The sequence below is a fragment of the Pelodiscus sinensis genome, chromosome 9 (assembly GCF_052426305.1).
Source record: "Pelodiscus sinensis isolate ZL-2025 chromosome 9, ASM5242630v1, whole genome shotgun sequence".
In the NCBI taxonomy this organism is placed as follows: Eukaryota; Metazoa; Chordata; order Testudines; family Trionychidae; genus Pelodiscus; species Pelodiscus sinensis.
In genome coordinates, this window is record NC_143060.1 from 31,748,059 (window position 1) to 31,775,797 (window position 27,739).

Below are 27,739 nucleotides of genomic sequence, written 5' to 3' on the forward strand. Positions count from 1 at the left end.
CCCATAAAAATCTGTCAAAGATTAACATAGAAGGGCTAAGTAAACTTACCCACAAGGGTGAATACTAAGGCTAGTATGATTCCCCTCATGATGAAGGTGAATGAAGACCTCCTCGGGCATCATGAGGCTTTTATAGAAGAAACATCACTAGCACATGGCCCCTGCTAGGCTGCATTTTGCTGATTTTTCAATTTGTTATCAGGTTATGCAAACACATTTCTTTTTGCAACCATGTTGACTTTTGAATGGGAAGAATGGACAGACTGTGCCAGGCTCCTTGAAATCATCTTACTTAAATCTTTGACAAACTGCTTAAGAGGGTCTCTTGCTTTTCCTAAAGTTCTTTAAAACAAATTAAAAATAAATATCTTACATTATTTTATTTGCCGGATTTTGTTCATGGCTGCTTGCCTGTAATTGATTCTACCACAGATTAGGATGACTTTGTCCTGGTTATTCTGACCTGGCATATGATACAAAATGTTATCTAACTGATAATGACTCAGTGAGCCAGCGGTATTAAAAGTGTGACAACTGTCTTTGTCTTACTTCTTGATGTACTAAAGTATGACAATAATATAACAATGTTATGGATTTCAGTTATTAGCTCGGTTCCTAGATTCATCTCTATGCTGCTGCGTCACATGAATGTTTGAGGTCTTATTCTGTTATAGTGAGGTTCTGGATTCTGACTAGATTTATATGCAATGGGGATAGAATTTGGGCACCAAGCAATATATAGATTACAGTGATGGGCATTTACCCACATTATTATAGTTGATTTGTAAGTGATTATGGCTATGCAAATATGGCTGTTGAAGTGTAACTTTAAAAACATGTTATTGGCTTTGTTAATATATAGATGATCATTGTGTAAGAGACAATACAAACACATATGAAGACACAGTCCCTACCCAGAAGAATTTACCATTTAAATAGCTAATATTGATGCCTGGAAAGAAGGAAGTATTATCAAATCCCCTTTTCAAAAATGGGAAAAAATTAAACATTGAGCATGAAATCCTGATTCCATTGATGTCAATGGCAAAAATCCCATCCATATCAATGGGGCCTGCATTTTAATCAGAGAAATTTAAGTGATTTGCCAAGATCATACCTGAAATCTGAAATGGAGCTCAGAGTCATCCAGTCCCTTAACCACAAGACCTTACTTAAACAAGAGAATGAATACATTTTAGTTGCACATTTTCTGGGCATGACAGTGCCCTCCTCATTATTCTGAGAGCCGCAGCTTTACTCAGTATTCAGAATTATATAACATTTTACTAAGACTATCTTCTGTTACTTTTCTTACTCCGTGCAACTGACTTGTCCATGACATCACCAACTACAATGACCCCTCATACCCTCCGGAAATCTGCAACTGAAATATAAGATCAGTTTATTCCTTTCTGGTCAGATTATAAACAAACTTGTTTTTGTCTTTAGCAGCAGTAAATTTGTCCTGTCTCTCAAGGTGGTCTCTCAGCATTTAAAATGATTTCCAGCCACTAACTCTAAAGTGCTTTTGCCAAGCAATATGAAGAGAAAATGGGTCCCATCTACCAGTCAATCCTGGCACAATAGGGAATGGTTTTTTAGAATAGATCTTAGAGTTGATAACTGGATCCACTTTGAAATGGACAATGGCCATAAAAGGGTCTCTTGCCCCCAGCAGATTTACATCCTACCTTCATACAACATGCCACATCCTCCCCTCCAGGCCTGCAACCAGGGCCAAAGCCCCAGATGGCAGAAAAATTAAAATCAATATGCAGTGTGACAATCAAGTATGGAAGGTGTTGGCTGGTGGAGTAGGCTGGCCAGAGTGGAAGATTCCAAGAAGTCCGTATCAGACAGTACAAACCAATCTTGCTGAACTGTTGTAATCAATTTACACAGTATTGCTCTGTTCAGGGCTCTAGTCATCTATGTTTTCACGCATGCACATTGGAGCTCTGCAATTCACTATTTTGTTCAACAAAACCTATAGAGCTCAACTATGGCCAGCCTCTTTCATTGCCTCCCAGTGAGGTGAGGGAGTAAAAAGTCTCTCGCTTTGCTCAGCGTGTGTGATTTGAGGCCAGAATCAAAGCCCTTTATGACAGTCCTTTATGGGAACACCATTTGGAGTGGCACTTATAGAAAAAGGGCAGAGAGCCAGCTGCCCATACTGATGTGAAGAGAGGATGCTGCACCGTGCAGAAAAAGCATTACAAAATTTACACCACCCCAAGGAGCCTGAATTTGGAAGGAGAATTTTGAGGGAGTGGTGAACCTCCACAATGCCCTTTACTAGAGCCTGTGGCTAAATGTCACAGCTTAGCCTGTAATTTCTGTGCACAAGAGATTTTGTAATTCTTTTAACTACATTATTTCTAAGCCAACTTTATTCAGTTATGTCACAGGCACCTGTCCTCAGTAAGGAATGATTCTCAGGCACATTTTTTTTTATAATTTTTGAGCTGTCCCTCTGTAACAATTGTTTTTTAAGTATTTAGATATTGTAAAATGAGCCATCTAGAATTTCACCAGAATGTACTACAACATCCATTGACAAGCTGAGAAATTCTGATCCACCAAGAAATATTTTCAGAGATACCTGCAACTTATGACTTGAAATGGAAGCAACATTATAGTGTCACCAATAAAGCACTAATATTTACACACGTGTGGATAAATAAGACCTTGGGTTTGATTTTTCAGAAGTGTTGGGCATTCCCTGAAGCTGAAGTATATGGGAGGCATATGAACTTTATATATAACAATCAGAACAAAAATATCAGCATTGCCAATCTCAGGCATTCAAAAATTATCAGTCAGGCCTCCCAGATCATGAGAATTTAAAAGGAAATTATTTTTCTTTGGCTTCAAGGGTTGGCGTCTTTACAGTTCACAATTTCCATCTTTTCTCAGCAACATGAGCACTAGACATTTACTTTCTTTTAAACAAAAACTGCGATTCTTACATAATAATCTGATTCCAGCTGTTGGAGTTTCAGAAAAAGTACTAACTAGCTAAGATCACATTAAAATTGCCTGAGTTGGAAATGTTGTAGTAGATATGCTGACATGGATGTACAACCTTGGATAGCATAGATTAGCTGTATATGCATGCATTACATACACACAAAAACATTTTGTTTTTCTGTATTAAAAATCTTTTTCTTGGCAAAGTTGCAATGTGTGTAATGTGTCCTCTTAGCTCCGGTCACTATGACCAGGAATTTTTTGAAAGATTTCACCAGCAACGTGTAAATATTGTGCCTTCCAAGGTAAAGGTCAGTTTAAATGGGAATAATTGAAAACTACAAAGATTCATAGCAGAAGAGGGAACAAGTTCAATTGCAGGTCAGTTAGAAGCTTCCAGGCCCTAATCAATAAACCAAATTGCCAATGCAACCATATATTTGAACTGAGCTAGACTTTCAAATTGCTCTATTCATCATCAGAATTACTTGCATCCATACTACAGTATAATAATTCCAATCTTATAAGGAGCAAAGTCTAGAAAATGATCTATAGATAGAGATATGGATCAGACAGAAAATGGGACACACAGAAAATGGGAATAAATAAATAAATAAATAAATAAAGGGCACACAAAACTTCTAGGGAGTTTTGGAGAGTGGCTTATTGCTTAAGGAATAGTTTTTAAGGAGTACAATGGTTTACAGACCTCAACTTGCAAATGTTGTGAATTTTACTGTACAAAAATTAAATATACAATTTGCAATTTTCCCTTTACTGATCAGTCAGATTAATCATGTGGTTTCATTTCTGTTTTCTGATTAGACTAGCCAATGCACACATATACACAATGATTGGCCATTCATATTGTGTTAGTTAACAGAACAAGCAAAGTACTTATTTTACAATGAAAGGTTCCACTAGCCTACTTTGTTAGGAGAGTATTTATTTTTTTGGACTGGCAAATAAAATCTCATTCATTTTTCTTTACTGACAGTCATCATGGTCAAGGATAGGTGACTGGATTTTGTATAGAGGCATAAATTTTTAGCGACTATAGTGGAAGACTTTAATATAAAGTTCATTTGCACAGAGAGATGAAAATGTCATTTTTGTAGTTGTTTTAGCATCACTTGAACATTCATGGAAAACAAACCTAAGCTGACGATGGTTGAATCAAAATTTCCTTTGAAGTTGATTGAACTTTTCCAAGTTCTGCTCTATGATCAGCTATAGTTATTTGGAATAGTGGTAGAAATGTAGCCGTGTTAGTCTGGTGTAGCTGAAACAAAATACAGGACTATGTAGCACTTTAAAGACTAACAAGATGGTTTACCATTAGCTCACAGACATTTACCTTACCTTCCTCCCCCCGCATTCCCATTCTGTTCTGAAATTTGATTTGTCCTTTTCATATGTGTTCATTTTTTTTAATTGTATCCTTTGGTATATATGGGTGTGACTATTTTCTTCCACTATTTGATCTGAGGAAGTGGGTCTGGCCCACAAAAGCTCATCATCTAATAAACCATCTTGTTAGTCTGTAAAGTGCTACATAGTCCTGTATTTTGTTTCTTCTATAGTTATTTGTAAGCCTTGAACAACTAAGACACACTTGAAAATTCATCACCCACTTGGAAGAGTCCATTTAATATTGTCCAAAGCAAAAGGAGTGTTCCACATGTAATATAACACACAGTGAAAGGAATGGCTCTCAAGTAGGAGAATTACTAGGACATAGACCTGATTCTACAAACCTTTTCTTATTCAAGTACACCTTCCTTATGGCAATAGTGCCCTTTACTTCAAGGGAATGTTTGTGTGACTCAGAGTTTATAGGCTCTGGCATTATTGTTGAATTATGCTGCTGTGCGTATCAAAATTCAGGGATGGAGAGAGAGAGAGAGTGAGAGAGAGGGGGAATGTTTGGCAGACCACTTAGCTAGCTTACACACAACTTACTGTCATGAAGAATATAGGGAACATAGTCCATATTTGGACTTTGACTTGGGTAACTTTGGTCGGCCAAATGTTTAAGTTAGCATGATTAAGAGAGGCTTGAAGCTGCTTGTTCGATATGTAGGCAAAAGGTTGTTAGGACAAGGGCACTCATTTGCCCTAGACACCATCAGCCCCATTTGCACTATATTTCCAGTGTCATAACTAAGTTGCTGTCATGAAAAGCTGTGGCAATGAGTAAATGTTTAATTTTGACTAGTCAATTATATTAAACAATCAAGACACTTATGCCTGGGCCTAAGCAAAAGTTTGCCCACCAGCCCCCATGAAATGGCACTTTATTGCATTGAGACACTCTGTTTGTGGTTACTGATACCCTGGGTTATGACACACACATACACACACCCTCCCCAGACTACAATCTTTGATGTGACTCAAAGAGTAAGGTGTCCCATATGGCCTACTTGCTAGAACCCATAACTGGATAAGAGGGTTGCCTGGGACAGAATAGAGGAGATGCTAAACATGTGGGCTATGTCTAGACTGGCATGATTTTCCGCAAATGCTTTTAACGGAAAAGTTTTTCCGTTAAAAGCATTTGCGGAAAAGAGCGTCTAGATTGGCACGGATGCTTTTCCGCAAAAGCACTTTTTGCGGAAAAGCGTCCATGCCAATCTAGACACAGTTTTGCGCAAGAAAGCCCCGATTGCCATTTTCAACATCGGGGCTTTTTTGCGCAAAACAGTTTTCAGCTGTCTACACTGGCCCTTTTGCGCAAAAGCATTTCCAGAAAAGGGTTTTTGCCCGAACAGGAGCAGCATAGTATTTGCAGAAGAACACTAACAATCTTACATCAGATCATCAGTGTTCTTGTGGAAATTCAAGTGGCCAGTGTAGACAGCTGGCAAATTTTTCCGCAAAAGAAAAACTTGGCAGTCTAGACGCAGCCGTGGAGAACAGGTTACGGGTAGCCTTTCTTGCAACAACACAACACCTTCCTTCTCTGGATTGGCCCCTCAGAGATGCAATAGTAAAATACACTGACTACTGGCTGAGCCAAGACTCAAATACAATAAAAGAAGCAAGAATATCAATTGCTTTGCCCATCTCACCTCACCCCACATATGTAAGCACTCAAAAGTATATTTCATAAAAACACAAGAACAGCCATACTGGGTGAGACCGAAGGTCCTGCTAGACCAGTATCCTGTCTTTCAAGAGTGGCTAATGCCAGGTGCTCCAAAAGGAGTGAATAGAACAGGTAATTAGCAAGTGATCCATCCCGTCACCCATTCCAGTTTTGGGCAAAAGAAGATATCAGTAAATATCAGCCTACGTCTGAATGAAGCCCAATCACAGGAGCTAAAGACTTCAAGAAGCAGTTGTGAAAATCATCTGCATAGCAATTCAAGTCACTCAAGCACCCACTGTAGTATGTGTGCATGTATATATCTGTATTCTTAACTGTGCCCCAAATAGATGCTAAAAGCCTAAAACTGTTACCAAATCAGCATTATTGTTCTAAAGTGGCTGAAAGTGCAGGATTTTAGAAGCTAGGAAGCTACAGGCATTCCGTTAAAGTGGGGAAGAAGATGTATTAGAAAACCTAAGCTTAACGTAATCTGTATGAGCATTGAGGTTAACAGGGAAAAAAAAGCAGCTAGAATGGAGCTACAAGCAAATTAATATGCAAGCTGCACTTCCTGAAAATCAAGGCAAGGAACAGCCTTTGCCTCTAGACAACACACTGAACTAACTGCTCAAGTCAAGCCTTCCTGTAAAATTCTGAAAGGATTGTTTTCTTAACTTGCTCATCAGAATTTAATATTATGAATTACTTACTGTAGTAATTAGTGAGCCAGATCAATTGAACCATTGGCCTACTGGTTATATTTTAATTGTAATCTCAATTTGATCGTTGTGTTATACTTTTCTAAATTAACTTAGGAGAACTATAAATTAATGTAGTTTGTGACACATTTCACTTAAACTCATTTATGTCTTAACTATTAGCTTAATATATTAATACATATATAAGAGAGACACTGAACTGGTTTATTTCCTAAAACTTCAATGCAGACTAACTAATGTAAAAGGAAAAGGTAAAATTTTTAACAATCATGCCTGAGCCCATCCTATATTTTAATTACTTAAAATAAGTCCCTGTTATTCCTACAATGAGGCAGTGGTTTTGTTTCCATGACAAAAGTCATGAATTTGGAGATTTCAAAAAACAGCAAAGAGCCACAGGATTTGTCACCATTTTTTCTGAATGGCCAGTTCAGTCTGGACAGTAAAGAAATGTAAAGAAATATAAAGCACAGTAAAGAAATGCCATCTGGCTGGGGAACAGGCAGACTCTGCAAAAGACTGCACTGTGGGTTCCCTGTCCCAGGAACACTAATAGGGCTGCTAAAAGTGCCTTGCGGGAACAGAAGGTGACATGAAAGACCAAATATGTTCTCCAAAAGTAACTGGTAAATGAAGAATTGCAGGGTGGGAGGGAGGACATTTCTAATTGGATCTGTCCATGGCTCAGTGCTACTCAATATCTTTATCAATGAACTAGAAGAATAAGTATGATCATTACTGGCACAGATTGCAGTAGGGATGTTAAAAAGCAGGTAATTGTGTAGCTGTAGAACTGCTGAAGAACTCAGCGGTTACAAAGCTACATGCACCCGCAGCAGCAGCTGGCTCCCCAGGAACTGGTGCATGCCAGAAGCCAGCTGCATGCACTGCCTCCCACCTGTCACCCCAATCCTGGGGAGCCAGCTGCCAGCTGTACCAAAGGCAGCAACGCGGGACAGGAGCCTGCATGTAACTATGAACATTAATGGATAAGGACAAGTAGTGACTTGCTCATAGTCTATAAGTATCTACTTGGGAAGCAGCTTCAGTTTAGTACAGCAGTTCTCAAACTTTATTGCACTGCGATCCTTTTCCGACAACAAAATTTATTTTATGGCCCCAGGTGAGGAGACCGAACAGTGGAACCAAAAAAAAAAAAAGCCCAAAGTCTTCTGCCCCATGCAGGGGACTGATAATCTGATCCCTGCTACCCACATCTGAAGCTATAGGGCTTTGGCCCTGGGAAATGAGGGCTTAGGCTTCAGGTTTGTCCCTGGGCCCTAGCAAGTTTAATGTCAACCCTGGCAACCCCATTAAAATGGGGTCATGACCCATTTCAGAGTCCTGAACCAGAGCTAGAGAACCACTGGTTTAGTAGACAAACGTAAATTGAACCTAAACACATTCAGCCTCAAAATAAGATGTGAACTTTAAGAGTGAAGATAATTAACCACTGGAACAGTTTATCAAGGACTTATGATGGAGTCTCCATCTTTGGAAATGTTTTTTAAGAGACTGGAATTTTTTTTAACAACGTGCTCTAGTTCAAACTGGAATTATGTTGTGAACATTATATGGCTTGTGTTAAACAGCTGGTCAGATTAGATGATCACAATGGTCCTTCAGACCTTGGACTGTATAAACAATTGCTGTTAAGCTTTGAGGACAACACAAAAATTGGTGGAGTAGTAAATAATGACAGGTCAGTTCTACAGAGCAATCTGGCAAGCTGGGCTCCCTTGAACAACAAGCATTTTAATACAGCTTAAATGTAAGGTCACACATCTGGGGGGACTATTTTGGAAAGTAATAACTAAGCAAAGGACTTAGGAGTCATGGTGGATAATACACTTTCAGTGCAATGCAGTGCTAAGAGAGCAAATGCAATCCTTGGATGTATAAGTAGGGGAATAACATTACACAAAAGTACAGAGATGCTATTATATACAACATTAGTTAGTCCATCATTGGAAAACTGATTGCAGTTTTGGTGCTTGTGCTTTAAAAAGGATGTTGAAAAAATGAAAAAGGCTCTGAAAATAGCTACAAAGATGATTCAAAGTCAGGAAAATCTGGCTTACAGTAAGAGACTTAAGAGGCTCAGTCCTGTTAGCTTGTTGGAGATGTTTAAAGAGGTGACAGTAAATCGCAGTCTGTAAGTCACAGTCACAGTCTGTAAAAACCTACAAAGGAAAAAAACTGACAGTTGAAGGCTCTGTAATCTAGCAGCAAAAGGCATAACAAGAAGCTGGAAGCTGATCCAGTTACAATAAGGCACAAAATGTTATGTGAAGATAATTCACCACCACTGGTGGCATCAGAGGGGTAGCCGTGTTAGTCTTGAAAAACAATGAGTAGTCCTGTGGCACCTTACAGACTAACAATTATTTTATATTATATATTCATGAGCTTTCGTGGACAAAATCCACTTCCTTAGATTAGCTGAGGAAGTGGGTTTTGCCCATGAAAGCTCATAACACCATTGGTGGATTCTGCATCACTTGAAGGCTTTAAAGCATATGGCTGCATGGCTTTCTATTGGCTATGCTCTACCCCACCCACAAATGTTGGGTTCAATACAGAATCCATCTGGTGAAAAGATCTCAGCTGTGTCATGCAGATGATGATCTTAGTGCACCTTCCTGGCCTTGAATTCTTTCATCTGCATTGGGGTTTGGAGGATGAAGAGAAGAAAAGAAGAAGAAAAAAATCTGTTATCACAAACGTTGGTAATTTTCTCCTACATATCATATATATAGTAGTCCAGTGTCTGAGAGTCTGTAACACCGAAATGCTGGCTGTTCCCTCTGGGCGGCGCTGTTGCCTGAAATGCTGGCTGTTCCCTCTGGGCAGCCCATGTTGCATGGGGAGTGTGGGGCCCAAACGGCCGCTTGATCCCTCGGGGCAGCCTGGCTGAGTGGCGCAGAAGTCAGCCGAGCGCCATGGCGGGAGAAGGGGGAGCGGGGTGGTGATGTGCAGCGTGACAGTGGCTCCAGGCCCTGCCCTCCTTGACCTCCCACCATGGCGCTTGGCTGACTTCTGCGCCACTCAGCCAGGCCGCCACATGGGAGCAAGTGGTACAAGCAACTGTTTGGGCTCCATGCTCCCCGTGCAGCACGAGGAGTGCAGAGCCCAAAAGGCCATTTGGGCTCCGCGGTCCCCCGAGTGAGAGGCAGGAGGGGGAGAAGAAGAGAAAGAGAGAAACAGAGAGAAAGGCAGGAGGCATAGGAGAGCTGAGAGAGAGAGCGAGAGGGGGAGGCAGGAGAGAGAGAGAGAGACTGGAGGCTCAGGAGAGAAGACTGACATGGAGGAGAGACCTGAAAATCCCATCTTATGACAGGCTAATTGGCTAGTAACATAATAAAATCCCTGCTTTAGTTATAAATTCCAAATAGTAAGTACAAGCAGCAATGCCTGATTACAATTTAGATATATATTTGTAAGGCTATTAGGCTACCTGCCTAAGGACTGAAATTCTACTTATTTTGTAAATTACTTATTTTCCTTTCAATAATAACCCCTTTAAATTGCTATTTCTAGCAAGTTTATTAGATTACTTATCCAGGTCTGGTTAAACTGTACATGAAATACTTCTGATAATCGCTTGGAGAAGGGACCACATTTCTTGCACTATAATCCATGGAAAAATTCAAGCTATTTTTAATGCATCTTAACCAAGGCAGAGTGAGACTTCATAAAAGCTGTTGTAAGCATTTCCTAGTTGGAAAGAACAGGCTGCTTTATAGAGAGATGTACACCAACAGCTAATGTTCTTTTTAGTATGGGCAAGAATGAGTTTAAAATTGGGATGGGGGGACCAAACATTAAATTAAGGAAAAGGATGCTTTGTAGCGTAAGGAAGGGTGTTCTATGTATAATATAGTGCTATTGGGTCTTTTCCATTCAAATGGCAAGCCAGATATGGGCAAAGTGGGATTTTTTTATTTAATTTAATGAAACCTCTATTATATCCAGTAAAACATGTAGTAAAAGTCTGAGCTGTAGTGAAGCAACACCTAATATAGCTCATGAGTGAGACAGTCTATGGACTCCCCCAGTCCTGGGCTGCTTATGTTGGTCCATTTCCCATGCAGAAACTGGAGAAGCCCGAGGGCTACTCTAAATTAAGTTGGCAACTATTAGCCCCAGCATTGACTGGTTTTTAGCAAGACTGTTGAGATAGACCAGTTGAGAGATTTGTCTCTCTACCCACATCTATCATCGGGGTTTGAGACTGCCCAAAAAAACCCGACAAGGGAGTGTTGGTGCAAAACATGTGTGTGTTTATTAAACTAATCAACTGTTAAATAAGATCAAATGAAATATAGGGATTCCCAACACAACTAACCAAGTAACCATGTAAAGGATACAAAACAGTATACTGACTGTGACCAAAATGACCTATTTGCTTCCCAGAATGGATCCCCAGTAAAGGAAATGGAGGACTCAAAAGGTCTCTGCCATGTTCTTGCAGCTTGCTTCTGGACCCCTGTGATCTCACTACGTGGATCAGATCCAGCACCAACCAGCTGACTCGACAGGTGAAGAGTGGAGCTGAAACAGCAGGTAGGTGTTGGCTCTGCTCGATGGTGTTTTCTCCTTTTGTCCCTGCATCTTCATGGGTGCAAGTGTGATCCAGAGGAAGGATGGCAATTGATGGTTCACCCTAGCATGCAGGTTAGACTCTCTCACAACCTAAGGCTTGACACTATGGCCTACACACCTGTGTTAGGCTTGGCTCGGAGGTATCCATTAGAACTCTGCCACTCAGACAGGCAGCCTTCTCCCTCTGACATGCTAATCTTTATACACACTGCTGCTGTCAGGCAGTCTACAGGTCACATGGCCATTTGGTTTCCCGCCTTTTGGAGGAAAGGATGCAAAACTGTACCAGAGGAGGGGGAAGATGGGTAGCCAAGATGGCTTCCTAGTTGTGATTACCAGAAATCCAATATGGCATACAGATGTTAACACTAAGACAATTTTCCCCAACACCAGTGGGATGCTATGAAATCCACAGATTGACATGCTCTAAGGGACAGAAGGTAGCATCAGAGTCACTTTGAAGACTCTATTACACTGAAAATCTCGTTGCAGGCAGGGCACCTTCTCAGAAAATTTCACAGAGAAAGTTGTGTCAGTTTATATCCTGCAATGCTCAGGGAGAAGGCGTGGAAGATATAATAGATCATACAGACCTTTCTATGGAGGAGCAACATCCCCTCCAGCCTCACAGCAAGTGATACCCCTGCTTACAAAAGTGCATGGGAGAGCAACCCTGTTCTGGCTGATCATTCTAGTTTTAGGATAGCTTTATAGCGGCTCTCCAACCAAAAATGTCCTGAATTCAATAGGAAATTTATGTTGTGGTCATTTTTAGCTAAAACAGTTGCAGGGATCCTGGTCATCAGCTAACAGTCCATGGCAGATGGTGATTTTTAATCTTATTAATCTTACAAACAAGTACATGATTTTTTGCTGATTACTGAAAGATTCAGGTCTATAGGTAGAACAGTTCCATGGTGCATTAGGCTGAAGGTGATTTACAAATGATGCTCAGTTTGTTGATGCTGCAAGAGGTCAGCTTGGAGCAGGACTTTGAATTTGTCCCTAGGATGCTAGTATTTACTTTGGAGAAAGTTAGAAGCCTCTAGGCCAGAGTTTTATAGGTAGATAGGCACCTAAACATGCCAATAGGCACTTAGTGGTAGTTACACAAGCAACTTTGTAACTCCTCAGGAGACAGGCACCTTATGTAACTCCTCAGGAGACAGGCACCTTATGTAGACACTTGAAAAAAAAATCGCACTAGACTCTTATCTACATCTTTGAAAACCTGAGCCTATGTCCTGCTAACTGGTGCTGATTCACTCCCCAGATTATAGAGATAAATCTAGTGACTCATGAAGGAGCTGGAGTCTTGGAACGCTAATCTCTTCTGAGTGCTTTCCAAATTGATAGTGGATAAGGAGAGACCTTTTTTCAAAGCTTCAGAGGGGTAGCTGAGTTAGTCTGTACAGGATAAACTTAAAAAACAACAAATAGTCTGGTAGCACTTTAAAGAGTAACAAAACGTGTAGATGGCTTCATGAGTTTTTGTGGGCACAGCCCACTTCTTCAGATTAAAAGTACCTATTTCCTCATGTTGGTCAAAATTCAATTGCTATTGAAGTCACCGGAAATCCTCCATTATATTCCATGGGATAGTTAGCCTCAGCATAATCCAGTATTTATCCAGTGCTCAGTTATTACTATTCATAAGCACAAGAAATCTGAATAAGCAAAACATTTATTTAGTCCTTCAAAATCATTGTATTATCCTAAAAAATCTGAGGAAAGTGTTAAGGATGTGTGTCCAACCAATTGAAACACTTGAACTATCTTACCCATTATCAAGATAGCTTCCCCAATTATCACCTCTAATACCATTAACTCACAAACATCCCACTCTCCCCACCTGTAATATCATCAATTCACAGACACTTTCCTTCCTTCCTTCCCCCCCCCCCCCCCCCGCATCCCCGTCCTGTTCTGAAATGTGATTTGTCCTTTTCATATGTGTTCATTTTTTTTAATTGTATCCTTTGGTATATATGGTTGTGACTATTTTCTTCCACTATTTGATCTGAGGAAGTGGGTCTGGCCCACGAAAGCTCATCATCTAATAAACCATCTTGTTAGTCTTTAAAGTGCTACATTGTCCTGCATTTTGCTTCAGCTACCCCAGACTAACACGGCTACATTTCTATCACTGTCCAACCAAGTTCTTTTAACAGGAAACTGACTACCTTTCCCAGCATATCATACACAGAACACCATTTAATTAATTGTAAACAACAGCATCACCTAGTGGCCTACTGGAATCACCACAGTCATATTACAGAGCTTTAATAGTCAACTCGATTTAGAAAGCAAGAATTCTATATGCAACTTTAAACCGCTTTAAACAGCACATTTCTTCCAGCCTGTTGAGAGATTTTTACTGTTTTCAATATATTCTTTATTTAATTAAATGCCTGGGAAGATCAATTGACCGAGCCAAGTTTTGCACAATAATTTCTGTGGATTGATCTTAAACTAGTGGCATCTGAGTAGGATTATGAAATTTCAGTAGAGGAAATGGCTCACACCCACATTGATTAATTGGGAGGAAATAGAAAAATCAGTAGCTATGAGTTAAATATGCTGTTATTTTGAAAAAGCTGCAGCATTAAGACACTCTGAATGACTAAACTACAGAAAAGGGTGGCTAACAGGCCTGAAGCCTACTCTAAGCAGATCAAAATTAAGTGTGTGTTGCTGCCTGCACTTTTCAAGCCCTTGATGCAGGCGATATTATATCGGCGCTCTGGAGTTTACACTGGCTTCCAATTCATTTCTGATTGAACTCAAGGTGTTGGATTGATCAATAAAGTTTCCAGTGGTTTCCATCTAACAACTCTCAAAATAGCTATTTCAAAATAGCATGTCCACACTACAAATGCCCATTGAAATAGCACAGATCTATATCAAATCAGTGTCCACACTGATTGAAGGCTGAATCGCATGTAAGGCCCCCCGGAAGCACTCTGGACAGGGCATCAGGACAGCAGTCACTTCCCGTAGCTGCTGCCTGAGGCTTGTGCTTAAAGGAGCTATCCTCTACAGCCATGTCTCAGGCTCTTCCCCTTTGCCTACCTCCTCCAGGGACAGCAAATTCTTCTCATTGTGTGCTCTGGTTGCAGTTGTAGATACCATAGCACTCCAGCCATGGAACTGGACCTGCTGCAAAGCACTCGCTGGCTCCTGGACTTCATGCTGCACCTCCTAGTGCAGTTACGGCAGGCTGCCCAGAGGGTACTGCAGGAGCAGGACCTGCAGCTAACTGTAGGGCACCACCTGACCTCTCCTCAGGTGTTGCTCATGCAGCACAACTCTTCCCCTGCATACTGTGCACTGCCACTTCTGGCAATGGGAGACCAGCTCCAATTGGCAAATCATCATGGAGGGTGGAATGACCAACAGTGGCTCCAGAACTTCCTGGAGCTGTGCGAGTGGCTTGCCCCTGCCCTTAAGTAACAGGACACCCACACGTAACCCACAATCCCCCTCCAGAAAGGTGTCACCATCGCTCTTTAGAAGCTCACCATGCCAAACAGCTACCACTCTGTCGGGAACCAGTTTGGCATGGGGAAATTGACCGTTGGGGCTGTGCTCATGCAGGTGGTATTCTCTATTGTCCCAGGAGGGTGCTGAAGCACAGGAATGGGATTCCCTAGGGAAGACCTAGGGAATCTTTGTCCCTAGAAGTTTTGCAGTCCTGTCTTCACAAAGCCCTGCTGGGGATGGGATAAGCAGGGGGCTTCTCCTGCTGTGGGAAGGGGCTTGGGGAATTCCCAAAGGCTTTGGCAACCCTGCGATTCTGTTTGTCTACTTCTACAGCTGGTGAGGGCCATCAACAACCACCCTGCTGTGCAGAGTAGTCATCCTGGGCAACATGGACCCCACTGTCGCTGGCTTTGCTGCCATGGGATTCCCCAACTGCAGGGGAATCATTGATGGCACCCACATCCCCTTCCGGGCCCCCAACCACCAGGCCTCCGATCACATCAACCAGAAGGTAGAGTTGCTTAATAACTCCTTTGTTTTGGTCTTCACCAAGAAGTTTGATGATGAAGGGATGCCTAACATAGTGAATACCAGTGGAAATATGGTAGGTTTAGAAGAAGTTAAAAATTAGAAAAGTTAGATGTCTGCAAGTCACCAAGGTCTCATTAAATACATCCTAGAATACTCAAGGAGCTGATAAAGGAGGTATTTGAGCCTTAAGATATCATCTTTGAAAAATCATGGAAGGCAGGTGAAATTCCAGAAAACTGAAAAAGGGCAAATACAGTGCCCATCTATAAAAAAATGAAATAAGAACAACCCAGGAAACTACAAACCAGTCAGCTTAACTTCTGTGCCAGAAAAGATAATGGTACAGGTAATTAAGGAATTCCTCTGAAAAAATCTGGAAGAAAATATAAGATGATAGATAACAGCCAGCGTGGATTTGTAAAGAACCAATCATGCCAAACCAATCTGATAGCTTTCTTTGATAGGATAACAAGTCTTGTGGATAAGGGAGAAGCAGTGGACGTGGTGGTATACCTAGACTTTAGTAAGATATTTGGTATGGTCTTGCATGACCTTCTTATCAATAAACTAGACAAATCCAATTTACATGGAACTACTTATAAGGTGGGTGCATAATTGGCTGGATAACCATTCTCAGAATTAACAACAGTTCGTCATGCTGGAAGGGCATAACAAGTAGGGTCTGTTTTGGGACCTGTTCTGTTCAATATCTTCAACTATTTAGATGATGGCATAGAGAGTACTCTTATTAAGCTTGCAGATGATACCAAGTTAGGAGGGGGTTGCAACTGCTTTGGAGGATAGGGTCATAATTCAAAATGATCTGGGGAAACTGGAGAAATGGCTGAGGTAAATAGGATGAAGTTTAATAAGGACAAATGTAAAGTACCCCACTTAGGAAGGAACAATCACTTTCACACATACAGAATGAGACGTGACTATCTAGGAAGGAGTACTGCAGAAAGGGATCTAGAGGTTATAGTGGACCACAAGCTAAATATGAGTCAACAGTGTGACACAGGTGCAAAATAAGCAAACATGATTCTGGGCTGTATTAACAGGAATGTTGTGAGCAAGACACTGAGTAGTCACTCTTCCACTCTAATCTGTGCTGATTAACAGGGCTTGACAAACCGTGGTGAGATCTACTCGCCAGCCCCGCACCGCGCATGCGTCAGATCGGCACTGTGCATGTGCGCAGTGCCGGTGAACGGGATGAACGGCTGAAATCTACTCGCCATAGGCGAGTAGAAACAGTGATTTGTTGAGCCCTGCTGATTAGGCCTCAGTTGGAGTATTGTGTCCAGTTTGGGGCACCACATTTCAAGAAAAATGTAGAGAAATTGGAGATAGTCCAGAGAAGAGCAACAAAAATGATTAAAAGGTCTAGAAAACATCATGTTTGCTTTTTTTGCAACAGTGTCACACTGTTGACTCATATTTAGCTTGTGGTCCACTATGACCCATAGATCCTTTTCAGCAGTACTTCTTCCTAGACAGTCGCTTCCCATTCTGTATGTGTGAAGCTGACTGTTCCTTCCTAAGTGGATACTGATGACAGTGACAGAAGGGAAGTTACAGTCATACTGGTTTGCATGTGCAAACGTTTTTACATGGATAAATGATAATTTGGTGCTGAAATATAATAATTGCACTTGCAGCAAAGAGCAGACACATTTTAGAAAAACCAAAGTTAATAAAATTCCAGAGACCCGTGTCCAAAGCATAAGTATGGCAAACAAGAATGAAGGGTTGCTGTTCAAGAGCCCAGGGCTTCCTTGGAACAAAAAAGGAAGCCTTTGCAAAGATGCAGGGCCTTCACGAAATGTCTATAAACCTGTTTCATTAGATGCTGGTTGTAGGCATAGGAAGCACTCAGGGTTAAAAGCAACACATTTTATTGGTAAACTACGGATAGAAGACTAAATGTCACTGACCTCTTAACAATGCTCCAAACTATTGCACCAGGAAGAAATGGAAATATTTCTACCCACTAGCCACCCTTGACAACCTCAGTTTGTCCTTTGCAAATAAATCAGAATGAACTCAGAAAATTTTTCTGTGACAACAGCTGTGGTTTTGTAGTAGTATTTATGCCGATATACCTCATTAAGGTACCTTAATATGAAAGAACTATGGAAGCCACAGAGGGAGAAGCGAGGTAATGAAATGAAAATCAATCACAAAAGACACCAAAGATTTTGCTGTTTGTACTTCGCCACCTTTCAAGTTGAATCCCTTTCCTCTTATCTCTTAACACTATTTCAGATCCACCCTCACTTCCACACTGTAAGATTAGTCTACACTACAAGGTTTTTAAGCAAAAACCGGCGGCAAAATGGCGGAGCAGCCACACCTCAAGCGTGTTTTTGAACAAAAAATAATACAGTAAATTGGCAGACAAGAGGGCATTTTTGCTGGTAGAGTTATACCTCTCCACATGAGGAATATTTCCTTTTTGCACTACAGCTCTTGCACAAAAAGGAATGTGTGGATGCTCCGGAGGGGTTTCTTGCACAAAAAGAGCCTACCAGACAAAGTACGGGTGCTCTGATGGCCATTCTGTTAATGGCAATCAGAGCTTTCTTGCGCAAGTGTGTCCATGCTGTGTGGACGCTCTTTTGTGCAAAAGCACATTGCTTTTGTGATGCGCTTCTGAGGTGTGGATGCGCTTTTGCGCAATAAGTTTTTGCAGAAGATCTCTTCCTCAAAAAGATTCTTGTGCAAAAACCTTGCAGTGTAAACAAAGCCTAAATGTTTTATGTTATGTTTATGTTTCTTTTACTAAGACCTCCCCCTTAAAACTATGACAATTCATGAAATTATGATCAAAACGGATTTCTTTAAATCAAGGCCAAAGTAACTTGAGTTGATAAAGAAAAAAATACACCATGCAGATTTGTTGTTGTAGGATCACGACTGTTTTCAACTGATTGATACAAAAAGATTATGCTAGACAGCAAGAACTGAATGCACATAAAATAGGAAATACATTTCTTAGAATATACTTTTCACATATATTGTCCATTTATGTTTCAAAGAATTTGATTCTTGACTGAAACAATTATAATCCTAACACATCTGTACTGTAAACAGTATATCACTATAAAACCAGTTTAAATTGGCATGTAAAATACTATGATTATAGATGCATGTGTTTCATTTCATGGCATCTTAGCAGAATCATTTATATTGTCTATTTACAAACTTATAAAGATCTTGCACTTTAATCATTGGAAAGCTATGAAAGAGGTACTTTCAAGTCACATGACTTAATAAATATATAACCTGTATTGTTAAAAATCTACAGTATACTGTACATTCAAGTTGAGACAAAAGTTTCAATGCTAGCTACACTTTCGATATAAATGTACATTTACAATAATTAAACAATCCTAAAAGTGCTACCTTTGTCTGTGATGAAAATAAACACTAAAGTTCCAGTGTCTCATTTACAACCAAATCCCATACATTCCTTTATTCACAGAATCTCAGCTTCTGTTACTAGAATATCCAAAACTTTTCTAGTTTATTTTAAAAAAAAAAATCTTTCAAAAGTTGCAAAAAAGAAATTATTTAAAAAAAATAAAAAGTCACACCCACACACTGCAATTCAGATAATCTCTTAGCTCATTGAAAGGAGGATCAAACTCATAACACCCTGTTTCACCTTAGAAAGAAAAGTTTATGGACACATTTCTTTAACAAAAGACAGCAGACAACCCTAGAAAGTCTAAGGCAGTTTATCTATAACATAGAACATGAACTTTAGAAATCTTCTATGACCAATGTCTTGATGCATTATTCAGCTTCTGGTTTGTTGATACCCTTCCATTGCTTTGGCTTGCTGTCTTCAGTAGTTTTATTCAATACAGTGCTTGAATTGCTGGAAAGAGAAAGTTAAAATGTAACTAATATTTCCCTTTACAAACGTAAGTAAAAAATGGTTTTGATAATGGTTGAAAGTTGCATAATAATTATGCTAAATAATGTATTCCACTGTAACTTTTGTTGTAATGTCTATTTAGATCTTCCAAAGCTATGGTACTATTCTCTAATCACTATTACTCAAGAGGAGCAGTTCACACACACACTATAAAAGTAAAGACTGGTGATATAATTTCAGATACCTGTTGTGTGCGATATGTTGAACTGTCTGGCAAAGTTCCTCTGCCATAGGTACACTAGACAAAAAATGAGGTTTCTTGTGCCGAGACCTGAAGTTTATTAACTGATTGTCTGGCTCAGAACCTGCAAGACATACAAGTAATTTATTAAACAATCTTGTAGTTATAAAGTATCTAGAAAGAGGCCTTCTTCCATAACTCTTATTTTCTCCCAATAATAATAAATATGCACATTAATAAAATGATTAGATTACTGAACTAAAAGGATGTCAAAAGCAGTACACAGAGAGAGAGTACAGTATTCCTTTTAGTAAATATTTAACTTTAAAACAAGAAAAATAGGAATACAAATAGTCTCACTGAACTCAATGGGAATAATCGTGTTTAAAAAAGACACACATTAATATTTTCTGGATCAGATTTTTACTTATTGTGTAGTAAAACTTGTATTGTATTGTAGGATTTCTGAGCAGGGGTGGGCAAACATTTTTGACGGAGGAGCACTCCAAGGGTATGTCTACACTACAGAGAAGATTGAAGCTGCCACTGTCGATTTTCCAGGGTTCAAATTAGCAGGTCTCGAGAAGACATGCTAATTCAAACTTAGAGGGACACTCCTGTCAATGCCGGTAGTTCTGCATCCACGAGGAGTAAGGGAAATCAAAAGGAAAGCGTTCTTCCTTGGGCTTTCTGCAGCACAGACAGTAACCAAAAGTCAAGTTAAGGTACCTTTGACTTCAGCTATGCAGTTAACGTAGCTGAACTTGTGACTCCTAATTTGACCTTACCCCATAGTGTAGACATACTCCAAGATTTTGTAAAGTGGTCAAGGGGCTGCACTTTTATGTGGAGATGATGTGGGATCTGGGATGGAGACTGGGGTGCAGAAGGGAGCTCGGGATAGATGACTGGTGTGCAGGAGAGGGTGTAGGGTCTGAGAAGGAGTTTGGGTGAAGAAGTGGGGCTATGACCTGGGGCAGGGGATTGGGGTGTATGGTCTAGGAGGGGGTAGGGGTTCAGGAGAGGATTCTGGCCTGGGGAGAGCTGTAGCAGGGAGTGCACGGGGGTGAGGGGGCCGAATTTGCATGCTGCCTCTGCCCCCAGCACAATCTCTCAGCTTCCAAGGTCCGGTTTCCAAGGGTCCCGGCAGTTCCAGAGGGTCCAGATGGGACAAGCTGCGGGTTGGATTATAAGGTTTGGCAGGCCCTGCCCACCTCCGCTTAAGAGTCTTGGATACCTGCCAGTATCATTGCAAAAATTATTGATGAGAGCATGAGAGTTCATAAGTTAGCTCATATCCAAAAGAAATTAAACTGACTAGATAACATTGCTTGGCACTTGCTGATCTAGCCCTTTATTTCAGTGAATGAACAGACCAGCATTACCTACGAGAGCTGGATCAAGCCCTGTGATTCTTTTTCATTTATGATTTCAAAATGCTTCACAAAAGCTGGGAAAGCAGAATTATGCAGAGAATAATGCACTATTACACAGCATTTCCATTATATACTTTGGAGTTATATTATTTTGGAGTTTAACATAGTAAAATCTTAAAACTACAGTAGAGTCCGGATTATCCATCATTCGGTAATCCGACACTCCGCTTTATCCAACCCTGCAGGTCCCGGGACAAAGTGGCGCCGGCAGAAGAGGCATCAGCGGTTCCAAGAGAGCAATGGGGCAGCTAGTGGAGCTATTCTCCCTGCTCGCGCCCTGGAGCCGCTGATGCCTGCAGCTCTTGGGGACGAAGCGGCGCCAGCAGGAGTGGCATCAGTGGCTCCAGGGCACGGGGCGGGAGAATGGCCCTGCTCACTGCCCCGTTGCTCTCTTGGAGTCACTGATGCCGCTCCTGCCAGCGCCGCTTTGTTCCCGGGAGCTGCAGGCATCAGTGGCTCCAGGAGAGCTACAGAGCAATGAGCGGGGCCGGGCGCCAGGAAGCTGCAGGGAGGGCAGGGGCCAGGGCCAGGCAGGGATAGGGCCAGGCTACAGTAGAGTCCCTATCATCCGACATATTCGGTAATCCGACCACGTGACGGTCCCGTTTAGGTCGGATAATTGGGACTCTACTGTAAAGTAAAATGTAGAGTTCTATTGATAACCATTATGTAAGCGTATCCAAATGGCATTACGTCAAAGTGGCAAAGGAATTCTTAAGTGTTTATAGGCAGGAGTGTTTATTGCTATATTCTTTCTTAAAATGTGCTTACCATGGCCATACAAAAAAAAAAATCCATTAACGTTGAAACAGGATGAATAATAACAATTAAATGCTGTAGCATGTTGTGCTCAAAGGTGCAAATTAAACTGCGCACGTGCAAATCTGGGAGTGAAAAAAGTGTATCTAACACTGATAGGAGGCTGAAAAGTCACATGAAACTAAGCAAGAGTTTAATGGGTTAATTTTGTGTTTATGGGGTTGTATGAAAAATATATATTCTAGAATTATTAATGTTAGAAAAAAACATTACCTATAGAGACAAATATTTTCAATTTGTTTCCAAAGGACATGACAGTCATCTGAAAACACACTGCAGATGATCTGGCATAGAAATTATGGCAGCACAAAACTAAATTCCTTTTTACTACCATCAATAGCATCACTTTCACTATTTTACTGTTCTCCATTGCTTCTTTTCCATTGAATAGCTTATGCATTGGGTTATCAGATGCAATAACCAAATATTTCCAGAATGATGCGTCCCAGTTCCTACCTTTATTTCTAATCTCTTCAGCTCTCCATATGTCACCTTATTTTTCTATTCTCAGTATACAAAGTGCTTTACATCTTACTCACTAATTAAGCATGCTATTTAGTGCTAAGAGTTCCGTTCTATATTTGACATTCAATAGCTTACTTCTCAAAGAGAAGCTTATCATGTAATCATGACTGGACTCTCAGGATTCCCTTCTTAGGTGAACTACCAAGACACCCTAGTAGCTCCAACTTTTACGTAGATTTCTAAGGTTTTTTAAATTAGATCAAGGATATCTTTAAACTTAGGAAGCTTCCATTTTCTTGTGTATGTATCTTCCAGTTGAGAGAGAAAATAAAACATTATAAAGACGAGTTTTATGACATTTACAAAAGTTAATGAGTAAAATACTTGCTTCCTGAGAAGGCACTTTGAGACTTCACATGTTCAGAGTTCTTGTGATCATAAGTTATGCTCAAAAACTGTTGCTTCAGCCAAGCTCCTCTATCTTCTTCAAATGCCTTTCTCTGAAAAGAGAGATGCCAACTTATATTCTATACAGAAAGTGGTAGATTTATACCGATTGATGTGCTTTGCATATAAAGTCATAAAATGAAGTTTGTTCATATAGACAGACAGACAGACTTATTATTTTAGAGATTTTGATGTCTGTCTCTGAGTCCGTTTGTTCAAGAACTCTTCCTAAATGGATGCTTCAGGGGGTAGCCAAGTTAGTCTGTACAGAAAAAAACATCAAATGGTCTGGTTGCACTTTATAGACTAAAAAAACATGTAGATGTATCATGAGCTTTCGTGGGCACAGCGCATTTCTTCAGATGGCCGGTCATCTGAAGAAGTGAGCTGTGCCCATGAAAGCAAATGATACCATCTGCCTAAATGGTAAGAGCTAGGACCACCACATTTGGTCTGTAGCTTCCTCTTATCCTACCTTAAAGAAAGGTCAGGGTTTGATTGTGCCAGGAAAATTGGATGGGCCTCAAATTGGATTGTTTTCCGTAAGACGGAAAGGGAGGGAGCTGAGCAGAGGCACACTAAACTCACAGCCACCACTGGGGGCCAAGAGAGCAGGGGAGAGGTATACCACAGAGTAACCACTGGGAGCAGGCACACCACCACCGGAGTGGCCAGCTGCAGCTCGCCATCTTTTCTGCCATCAGCCCAATTAAATATCCTCCTACCCCAAACCTGTAGCCTCCAGCCCCTGGCCCCAATGCCGGACTGGGAAGAGGGAAGGAAAAGCCCCAATAGCCCCACCGCTGTGTCCCCCCCCCCCACCCTGGGAGCACCACCGTGGCCAGGCAGCGCAGTACATCCCAGGCCCCAGCCCGCTCTCCCCAGACTGCCAGCCTGGGAAGCACCAATGGAATTCCTGCGTGGCCCCCCTCCTGCTCCGGGCTGGATCCAGGCAATGCTGGGTAAGTCTTCTGGCATACTCAAAAGGCAGGCAATTTAACAGACCTACAACTGAGACAGCCCTGAAAGGATCAACTGGCATGTGTGTTTGCAAACTGCATCCCACTGTTTGGCTCATAAAGATGGGGTGAGGAAGACCAAGGACAGGGTAGGCCCACTGCTTAGTGAGGAGGGAGAAGCAGTAACAGGAAACTTGGAAATGGCGGAGATGCTCAATGACTTCTTTGTTTCGGTCTTCACCGAGAAGTCTGGAGGTGTGCCTAACGCAGTGAATACAAGCAGAGAGAGGGTAAGTTTAGAAGATAAGATACACAAAGAACAAGTTACAAATCACTTAGGAAAGTTAGATGTCAGCAAGTCACCAGGTCCTGATGAAATGCACCCCAGGATAGAGGAGGTATCTGAGCCTTTAGCTATGATCTTTGAAAAATCATGGAAGACAGGGGAGATTCCAGAAGACTGGAAAAGGGCAAATATTGTGCCCATCTATAAAAAGGGGAATAAGAACAACCCAGGAAACTACAGACGGGTCAGTTTAACGTCTGTCCCAGGGAAGATAATGGAGCAGGTAATTAAGGAAATCATATGCAAACACTTGGAAGGTAATAAAGTGATAGGGAATAGCCAGCATGGGTATGTGAAGAACAAGTCATGCCAAACTAATCTGATAGCTTTCTTTGATAGGATAACGAGCCTTGTGGATAAGGGAGAAGCGGTGGATGTCATATACCTAGACTTTAGTAAGGCATTTGATACGGTCTCGCATGATATTCTTATTGATAAACTAGGCAAATATAACTTAGATAGGGCCACGATAAGGTGGGTGCATAATTGGCTGGATAACAGTAGTCAGAGAGTTGTTGTTAACAGTGCTAAATCCTGCTGGAAAGGGATAACAAGTGGAGTTCCGCAAGGGTCTGTTTTGGGACCCGTACTGTTCAATATCTTCATCAATGATGTAGATATTGGGATAGAGAGTACACTTATTAAGTTTGCAGGTGATACCAAACTGGGTGGGGTTGCAACTTCTTTGGAGGATAGGGACATAATTCAAAATGACCTTAGCAAGTTAGAGAAATGGTCAGAGGTAAACAGGATGAAGTTTAATAAAGAGAAATGCAAAGTGCTCCACTTAGGAAGGAACAACCAGTGCCATACATACAAGATGGGAAGCGACTGTCTAGGAAGGAGCATGGCGGAAAGGGATCTAGGGGTCATAGTGGACCACAAGTTGAATATGAGTCAACAGTGTGATGCTGTTGCAAAAAAAGCAAATATGGTTCTAGGTTGTATCAACAGGTGTGTTGTAAGCAAAACTCGTGAAGTCATTCTGCTGCTCTACTCTACACTAGTTAGGCCTCAGCTGATATACTGTGTCCAGGTCTGGGCGCCACATTTCAAGAAAGATGTGGAGAAATTGGAAAGGGTACAGAGAAGAGCGACAAGAATGATTAAAGGTCTAGAGAACATGACCTATGAAGCCAGGCTTCATGAACTGGGCTTGTTTAGTTTGGAAAAAAGAAGATTAAGGGGGGACATGATAGCGGTTTTCAAATATCTAAAAGGGTGTCACAAGGAGGAAGGAGAAAATTTGTTCCTCTTGGTTTCTGAGGACAGGACAAGGAGTAATGGGCTTAAAGTGCAGCAAGGGAGGTTTAGATTGGACATTAGGAAAAAATTCCTAACTGACAGGGTGGTCAAATATTGGAATAAATTGCCAAGGGAGGTGGTGAAATCTCCCTCTCTGGAGATATTTAAGAACAGGTTAGATAGACATCTGTCAGGGATGGTGTAGACGGAGCTTGGTCCTGCCTTGAGGGTGGGGGGCTGGACTCGATGACCTCTCGAGGTCCCTTCCAGTCCTATAATTCTATGATTCTATGTGTTATGAAAGACCTTTCAAGTGCCTCTCACTTTACCTTAGAGCTTTTGGTCAGGAAATGATCAACCAGATGCTAAACCCACCTTCAATGCAGCTGCCAGACAAGGCTACTGCTTAGTGGTATAAAGATAAAATAAATAAATTGGTAAATAACGTAAACTAACTCCATATTCCCCCAGTAAGACGTGTTAAACACTTTACCTTCCACTACACATTGCATCTACCCACAACTCCAAGAGCCTTCTGGAAAGGGGAAAAAGAACTGGAAAGTAGTCCTAACTACTCTCACCTAAAACCAAGAGGGAAAAACAAAGGTTTCCCTTTCACACAACTGTAAGCAGGAAAGGGGAGAAGTAATGTCAATTGCAGGCAGTTCTAAAAAATCCAGACAACAGCAGGATGGGGAAGAGACAGCTCTTGTACCTCTTAAGAGGTCAGACAAACAGGCAGTACCCATGGGAGAGCAAGCAAGCAAATGTCCCCATTGTTCAAAACTTCCTTCTCCCACATTCAAAAGAAACATAACAAACCCTAACTATCAAGGGCTGCTGCAAATTTTTCAAAAACATCTACCTAGATCACAGTACAAGTATTAGAGAAGCAGTAACAAACTGATACATAGGCAATTACATTTCTGCTGCAATCTGGACAACAGGTTTAGCTATATCTGGTTAAACTTAGCAATAGTCCTCAAAAACAGATTAAGGGTACATCCTATATTCACTCACAATCTTATTACAATTATTTTTCTAAGTAAAGAGAAATGTGGTGCATTTTCTAAATAAAGACTTACTTGAACTGAAAGATACTGATAGAGTATGAATCAGTACTACGTATGTAAGTATAGATAAAGTATAAAGCCAAAATGTTAAATAATAATAATAAATAAATCTTAAAGGTGGGCTACTGTCTCTATTTATATACCTAAATAAGTGAACTTATTTTCAAAAATACATGTGCAGATATTTGCAAGTCTTGACTTAGATCATTTTCCTTTTATATCTCACGTCAAACAATTGTATTTGCCCGTGTGTGCCCAAAAAGAAGAATTCTCATATGACCAAACAGAGGGGCCATCATATTGTTATTAGTCCTGCATCACATGGCTTTCAAGACAGAGGCAGAGGAGTGACTAGAGAGGCCTTCCGATAGAAAGATAATAGCAAAGGCATAGCAATACATCCAAATGAATACTTTCAACATTGGCTAGGTTTTTCCCCGCTTACTAAGATTACAAGACTCACTAATCTTAAGTATTAAAGATCAAAGGCCTATAAAGATACTCTCCCTTTTGAATACCTCAAGTCCTAATCTAATAGCAGCTTCTGTAAAACTTCTTCGCTCTCTCTCAAAGTTCTTTTTTTGTTCTCTAAATAGTTTCCATTCTTCCTGGAGACGCTCTCTTTCTTCCAACAGATAACAATCCTGTAGTAACACAGAGGTATCATCATCACATGGAGACATAAGCTGCTGCTGCAGATATAAGGAACAAAAAAGTCAGAAATGTTATTTGAAAATAACTATTCAGACTTAAAAATAGGGCTCTCAAGCTATTAATTTTTAAATTGCAATTAATCATGCAATTAAAAAAATCATAATTAATCATGCAATTGTGCTATTTATTTACGTGCATACTATTTATTTAAATATTTTGGATGTTTTCTACATATTCTCAAAGATATTGATTTCTATTACAACACGAAATACAAAATGTAAGATGCTCACTTTATTTTTATTACAAATACTGCATTGTAAAAAAACAGAAAATTGTATTTTTCAATTCCCCCATTACAAGTACTGTAATGCAATCTTCTTATCATGAAAGTTGAACTTACAAATGTAGAAATATATACAAAAAACTGTACTGAAAAATAAAACAACGTAGAGTACAGCTTTAGAGGCTGCAAGTCCACTGAATCCTATTTCTTGTTCAGCCAATCACTCAAACTAGGGCTGCGAAGGACTAGTCGACTATCTGATAAGCAAATGCTTATGAGATAATTGACAGGATAGTCGATTAGTTGGGCCCTGTAATCCATTGGGGGCTCGAGGAGGGGTTCCTCCCTTTTCGGGTCAGAGGGCAGCCACTCCCCCGAAGTCCATGGAGCCCCTTTTCGTACTGGGCCTCAGGCCAATAGTCAGTTCAGTTCAATATCGTGATCAAACCTGAGTTCAGGGCAGAGCAGCAAGAAAGCAAACAGTTT

At 40.7% G+C, this 27,739-nt stretch overlaps 2 protein-coding genes across 7 annotated transcripts in view; both read right to left on the bottom strand.

The window, feature by feature from the left end:
* LOC102452731 (vitellogenin-2) overlaps window positions 1-162 on the bottom strand; it is a 28,171-nt gene extending 28,009 nt beyond the window's left edge. The window contains exon 1 of the mRNA XM_075936360.2: window positions 50-162. Within this exon, the coding sequence (XP_075792475.2) occupies window positions 50-89 (40 nt within the window). The 5' untranslated portion in view covers window positions 90-162. The remainder of the gene's footprint in view (window positions 1-49) is intronic.
* Window positions 163-19,126: 18,964 nt separating this feature from the next.
* Window positions 19,127-27,739, bottom strand: part of SSX2IP (SSX family member 2 interacting protein) — a 60,926-nt gene continuing 52,313 nt past the window's right edge. For 4 of the 6 annotated variants that reach the window (XM_075936361.2, XM_075936362.2, XM_075936363.2 and 1 more), the window contains 4 exons: window positions 26,835-27,008; window positions 22,635-22,746; window positions 19,530-19,650; window positions 19,127-19,285 (listed from right to left, as the gene is read on the bottom strand). In XM_075936361.2, coding sequence (XP_075792476.1) covers window positions 19,201-19,285; window positions 19,530-19,650; window positions 22,635-22,746; window positions 26,835-27,008 — 492 coding nt within the window. In that variant the 3' untranslated portion in view covers window positions 19,127-19,200. The remainder of the gene's footprint in view (window positions 19,286-19,529; window positions 19,651-22,634; window positions 22,747-26,834; window positions 27,009-27,739) is intronic. The other 2 variants (XM_075936365.2, XM_075936364.2) reach the window with 2 other exon arrangements.